This window comes from Phodopus roborovskii, unplaced genomic scaffold (genome assembly GCF_943737965.1).
Source record: "Phodopus roborovskii unplaced genomic scaffold, PHOROB, whole genome shotgun sequence".
Taxonomy (NCBI): Eukaryota; Metazoa; Chordata; class Mammalia; order Rodentia; family Cricetidae; genus Phodopus; species Phodopus roborovskii.
Genome location: NW_026125431.1, coordinates 121,165 through 127,889, shown reverse-complemented (window position 1 = coordinate 127,889; position 6,725 = coordinate 121,165). Strand labels below are relative to the sequence as shown.

At 32.7% G+C, this 6,725-nt stretch overlaps 1 protein-coding gene across 1 annotated transcript; it reads right to left on the bottom strand.

Annotated features, from left to right (window-relative positions):
• Window positions 1-414: 414 nt before the first annotated feature.
• LOC127215310 (glutamate receptor ionotropic, kainate 2-like) lies at window positions 415-5,850 on the bottom strand (the record flags this gene model as incomplete). Its single annotated transcript, XM_051175681.1, has 3 exons — window positions 5,772-5,850; window positions 3,669-3,836; window positions 415-693 (listed from the first exon to the last, which is right to left on the bottom strand). Coding segments are annotated over exons 1-3 (526 nt in total), but the record flags the coding sequence as incomplete, so codon positions are not given.
• Between the last annotated feature and the right edge of the window lie 875 nt (window positions 5,851-6,725).

Sequence of the window (6,725 nt, the reverse complement as noted above, 5' to 3'; positions counted from 1 at the left end):
TTAAAGATGTGGATTTTATTACTCCCTATGTACTTCATTTGTACATAACATGACAGTATCATGAAACTATCCTGTTGAAACTACTAAAATCCATTAAATGTTATATTTAATTTAATTTAAATAATACCATGATAATCATCATAACTTAGTTTTCAATATATGGTTCAAACTCCTTACACTTATTGTATAAATAGAAAGAAAATTCTTTCTCTGGAAATTCTTTTTCTGGAATAAGTGTTGATATTTGATTCCAGATATCTTTTAGTTCTTCCATATAAGCACAATAACAACAATAACGACGATAATAATAATACTAAATTAAAAGACAACAACAAAATTAAACTAATAAAAGTAAACACAAAAGAACAGAAACAACGTGGGATGCACTCCAGAAAACAATGTGTGCAATATAACCATGGAGGACCCTGCTCTTACCAGTGCTGTCGTCATACACGACTGTGACGGTTTTCCACTTGAAAAACTGCACCAAATCCAAGATGGCACGGCTAAGGGAAGAGAAGTCTGGGTAGAGACTGACATAGAAGGAATCCTTGTTGTCTGAAACTTGGTGCTTCCAGCGGGTCTGTATGTGAGGGACTCCCAGGGCATTGCAGATGGACTGCACCGCATTTGCTGATGAGCTGTGTGAAGGCCCGAAGATAGCAGCCACCCCAAGTGATAGCTGATCACAAGCTGGAGGAGAAAGGAATCCATTACCAAGGAGAGGGAAAGAAGGTGTAAACTGCTATCAAATCTCCCAAATTCCTTCCTAGTAAAGATCTGTAAATCTGTATTTCATTAATTTCACACATACATGTGTACATATATACATATTAAAATGATGTATATATACATATTCTATATATTATACATATTACATATTATAATGACATCATCCCTACCTTCCCTTTCCTCTCTCCAAATCTTTTGCCATGTTCCCCTCCTCTCCTTTTCTTTCAGATTTGTGGCCCCTTTTACTTTAATTTGTGTGTGTGTGTGTGTGTGTGTGTGTGTGTGTGTGTGTGTGTGTGTCAGAATACATAAATAAAACTGGCCCGATCTATATAATATTACTTTTATGTATGTTTTCTTGGATAGCCAGTTGGTGTGTAGTCTCCAGGGAAGAATGTTTCTCCTGTTCTCAGCTTTCCTCAGTTGACAATACTTATTGTCATTGTCTAGGGCTGAGAACTCATAAACTTGTAACTGAACATTTTCAGATTATTAAAAGAAAGTTTGGTCATGAGGACTAAACTTCAAATAATTCTATAAATAATGTCAAGGGAGAATGGCAAAAGAAAAAAAAGTAAAAGGAATAATTTCAGCATAAAATGTGTGATAAATGAACTCCTAAGCACAGACACATTTAAAATTAGGTAAAAAATAGTTGTAAAAACCTCTTACTTATGTTTTCTTTGAGAATTTGATATAATATAAATGAATTGATTTTGAACATACTGATTACTATTTTCCAAATATTGACAAGAACTCTAAATCAGTGAAAGATGAATTCTGAATTCACACTCAAAATTGTATTTTAAGTCCTGTATTTTGAGATCAAAACCCAAGAAAAGCTGGAATCATCCCATGTTTTTAAAAACACTAGAGTCTTTGTTATTATCGCTTTTTACTTAGTATTTTTTTTTTTTTTTTTGAGGCAGGGTTTCCCTGTGTCACTTTGGAGCCCATCCTTGAACTAGCTATTGTAGACCAGGCTGGTCCCAAACTCACAGAGATCTGCCTGCCTCTGCCTCCCAAAGGGGAGTGCCACCACTACTTGACCTATTTATGTTTTGAGAACAAGTTTTCCTTTGCTGACTGTACTGATGTCATTCTCCAGACTCTGAACCCCAGAGGAGTTAGGAAGAATAGTAAAACTGTACCTACCACATACCTAGTTAAAAGAAGCTAAAAATATTGTATGAATCAAGTAATAATTCAATTATAAAACATCAAATTATCCATTGATGAAGCAAAGTAGTATAATCTATGAGATATATAAGAAATGGAGCATCAGAAAAAGTCCCATTATTTAACATCTAGTTTATTTACAGACAAAATGATTATACTTTTCAATGTCTCCAACTGATTACTCTTTTAAAATTAATTGGCACTGTATAATCATATACATTGTAGAGATGCTATAAGATTCAAAATCCATTTTGGATCTCTCTTCCTTTACATATTTCTTTATAATCTAAGCTATAATAGTTCAATAAATGAAATGCAAAGGATCATTCACCCTTTTAAATCTGGTAAAGCAAGTTACTAATTTGAGCTTCCCTAGCTCTATGCCAGATTTCAAATGGGCATGAATAGAAGTTTAATCTGTTAAATATAACATTTTATAAACCAAGTGACTTCATCAATTAAGAATTGGGCTCAAACATTCCCCAGTAGTACATTGATTATTGTGGGGAAAATTTGAGTCTACATTTTTACACTGATCCTTTGAGGTTACTATTAAGAAATCTACTAATGTTTTATCTACATTTTCCTTACTCCAGATGATTCAGTATTCAGTCTGAATGCTTTCTTTAATATCAGAGTTTCTCCTTCCATAATGAAAATAATCATGGGCAATACTACTAATAAAATATACTTTTCTTGCAATTAATGACTTAATTTGCATTTGTCGTGACAAACAGAACATTTTACAGTCAAGCCTAACCTTTTCCCTCCAGTCTTTTAAACCTTTTATCACCATGACATGGATCTGAAATGTGGAAACTAATTTGTATTCACAAAGATATAAATGCAAAGGGCAAACAGAATATGGCTTTAAAAAACACAAGTTAGTATCTGGGGAAAAGAAAGAGACTTTCATCTTGAGCACCACTGTGTCTTATCAACTGTCATTAATATTAATAAGCTTGGAAAAACATTTCATCACATTAGAATTACAAATAATTTTATGTTTCTATCAATGTAAGGTAGCTAGTAAAAGAATATGAGCATTATAGAAAGGTAAACATTGTTTTAAAGTATATGTTGACAACAAACATTATGTTGGTCCACTCTAACAATGTCTGTTACATAAATTATAATTGTGCCAAACATAGGGCCTGCCATCCTATAATATCATCTATATGTATAAGAAAAGATCATCTATGTGACAATTTGTAAATATGTACCCATGAAACAAACTCACTACTGATACTGCTGTTTGCATAATATATGCCTTGTTAGTGGTTCCTTTTTAAAAATTGCTTTAGTGATTTTATTTAATTTATATTGTCTTTCTTCCACATGTAAAGCTGGATAACATTTGCTTGCAGTATCATGAGAAGCCCGAACAAGGAGTTAGGTCCTCTGGACCTAGACTTACAAATAATCGTTCATTGCCATTTCGGTGCTGATATTTTAACCTGGGTCCCCTGGAAGATATCTTTTATCATTTATTTTAGTAAGTTTTTAAAAACTTTAATAACAATGAATGGAGATCACAAATTTAATTTCACTTATAAGTGTTTTTCTTTCTATATTTATTTTATAAAAGCTAACTCCATCAATATTTCTCTAATAAAATACATACAGATATGAAAGATAAATCCTTCCATATAAATGTTCTTAATAATTTATTAACTACTGAAGGGAATTAAGAACTTTCTGAAGCATATCTAGAAATCTGCCTTCTAGAAACCATAGTATATATAGTAATTAATTACCTTTCTTAGATGCTTCAAAGCTGTCATAGAGGTTGATCTTCTGGGTATCATAAGTTAAAGTGGTATTGGGCAGCAGAGTTCTGTTCCTGTTGATTGTGTTCACAGCAAATCTGAATGCAAGTTCTTCAGCTCCCATTGGGCCAGACTCCACATATTCAAAAATACCACCTAGTAAAGAAAGCAAGAGAATAATGATAGAGGGATTAAGATGTCTGAATGTTTTGAAACTTCTATAAATGTGTGTCATGATCTGTTTCACAATGGGATTTATAGTTACTTTTTCTATTACATACTATAAGAAGGCTTTAGAATTTTTGCCTGATTTAACATTGTTTAAAAGTACTTTTCCTTCATATTTTATAACTATTTAAGGCAACAAACATTCACTGAATATTTTATGCTCAGTTGTTATATAACCCAGAATTGTCAATACTGAATAATGCAAAACTATAATGCTTATTGTTAGGAATATTGAATTGAATTTTTCTTCAGTAAGTAAGACCTCACAATTTTTAACACATTGTTTATATTTACAATGACTCCATTAGCAAAATATCTATAGTGGTATAATAGTGGCATATACATCTTAAGGCAGCCAACAAATCTCTAATTGGACTAAAAAACTACCCAGTACTTGAAAATTCATGATAGATACTATAAATCAAGCCAACTTCCTATGGCTGGAGTGGTCATAGACCCTAGAGGAGAACCTACTATTCCTTCTTTCCCTAAATCAAAATAATATTTAACTGTAATATAAATACTTATGTTTATGTACAAATATAACTATAACTCTCACTCCTCAAAAGCCAAGCTTCTTTTTGTAGCAGACAGTGGCTATTGCAGAGCTCCATAGATGGTCAAAATGCAGAGAGTATACACTACCCTAGTTGGTACATCTACAACACAGCCTTGTAACTGATTCAGGATCACTGCAGAAGAATATAAAGATTGTAAGAGCCAGAGGATCAGGATATTCACTATTAGGTAGTGTCTACAAGACTTGACAGGAACCCTACAAACTTGATGACATCCCAACAACATGGTTGCTTGAACAAGAACTACATAATGACAATACCAGTTGACATGCCAATTGTGTTGATGAAATTTCCTAAGATCTCACCACTAGATGACTAATTATAGAAGTCAAAGGCTGCTGAGAAGTCAAAGACAGTTTTCTTGAGGACTAAGACCCACACACAGGTTATCCAGTTTCAAGTGTACTCAATATGAAATTACAAAAAGTAATAAATTCAATATTTACATAAATAAGAACATAAAAGTATGAAAATATGCAAAATGTGGCATTTTTCTTATATAAAATTTGGACAAAATAGCATTGCTCTGTTAATATTTCTGTACTTCTTTTTTGGAAGACATGACATTCAAGAATGCTACTTCTTCAAAACAAAGCTCCTTTCTCATCTACTTGATGAACTGGAAGTAAATCAGTATGAATGGCCCACATCCACTTCCTCACTCTTGTCCCTGCCTTCCTCCTCTTTGGTATCAATACCTTTTCTTCATATGGAATTGAGATGTCTGACCTTCACAGGGTATTTTCCCTAATGTCGTCTTGGTGAATACAACAAAAGAGGACATACCTACACATGAACTCTCTACTAACTCTGTCACTGAGAGATGAGTGCTGCAAAGATGAAGAACACTTCTCTGTCATTCCTTTAAAATCCACACCATGTACTTCCCACAATCATACCCAAATTAAACTTCCCTAAATGAATCACTTTCTAAGCTGGCAACTCAGACACTACAAAGTTACTTCAATGCCTGAATGTCACCTTGCACCATGGATAGCAAACTACTTACTAAGTTTAAAAAGAAGTATGCTATTGTAAGACCTCCTCTATTGATGGGGAATTATAACTCAAATAACAAATGGATAAGAACATTTTACATCCGAGAAGGATAACTAAAATTATAATTTGATGACATATTGGCTTAAAATAACTACATTGATATTGTAGTTACTAAAGCAATCAACTTGAGAAATAGAATTTTAATGTATATAAAATTGTTCATGGCTTATGCTAGGCAGAAGGGTAATGAGTAATTTACAATTCCAATGGTTATTCATAACCAAACCACATGTTTTGCATATATCGAAGGCAAGAGTGATCTGCGAAGTCAGGATAGATCTACGTTTAGGCTGAGCACCTGCCATGTTGTCAATCTGGGAAGTTGTTTAATAATTCAGTCTAAGTTTGTTTTGTTTTGATTTTGTTTATTTTTTGAGGTGGGGGATGATACATTCTTTTAAAGATGAAATGTTAGTTCTTACCAAGTACTGATAAGAGAGGAATTTAAAAAGCATGAAATCCACTGTCTTCAAAGTAATGTGATATAGGAGAATGTAATGAAAATGTGCTCCTAATGCCAGAACTAAAAGCTAGAATATCACACAGTCAAGGTTACAATCTGTCTATACCTCACTTCAAACCATTGCCTATTCCACAAAGAGTTAGCAGTGTTCTTCAAAACGTTAATCAGGTAAAACACAGAATTTGCCTATACTTTGTAATATGGTGGCTCCAGGAAGATGTAATTAGACACTGAATATTTGTTCATAGAAGTAAAAAAAAAGTTTCAAGAATTAAAAAGTCATGTATGAATTGGAAGCATGGAATAGTTTACAAATTCTAAATCCAGATAAAAAAATTAGAATTTTTGTGTGATAGACTGTATGGTCAATATTTGATGACAGTTACCCTTGTCATAAATAATTCAGATGAAACATTGCACTCAATATTTTATCATTGCTTTGAATATGTAAAGAATTTTTAAAACTTGCTTGGGGTAACTCATTCTATACCTTAGTTAAATAAGATGAATAATTAATTTTTATTGATTTAATCTCAGATATTAATATTTTATGTATTAAAGAAACTCAAAACATCAAGGCAAAATATCTTCTTCAAAATGCACGCAACATTAATAATTAGAGATAAAACATGAATGAGTATGTACACGGACATGTTCAGGACAGGTTTCAATGGGAAGGCCTTCTCCCTAACCTATTAAAAACCATATTCAAAGAGA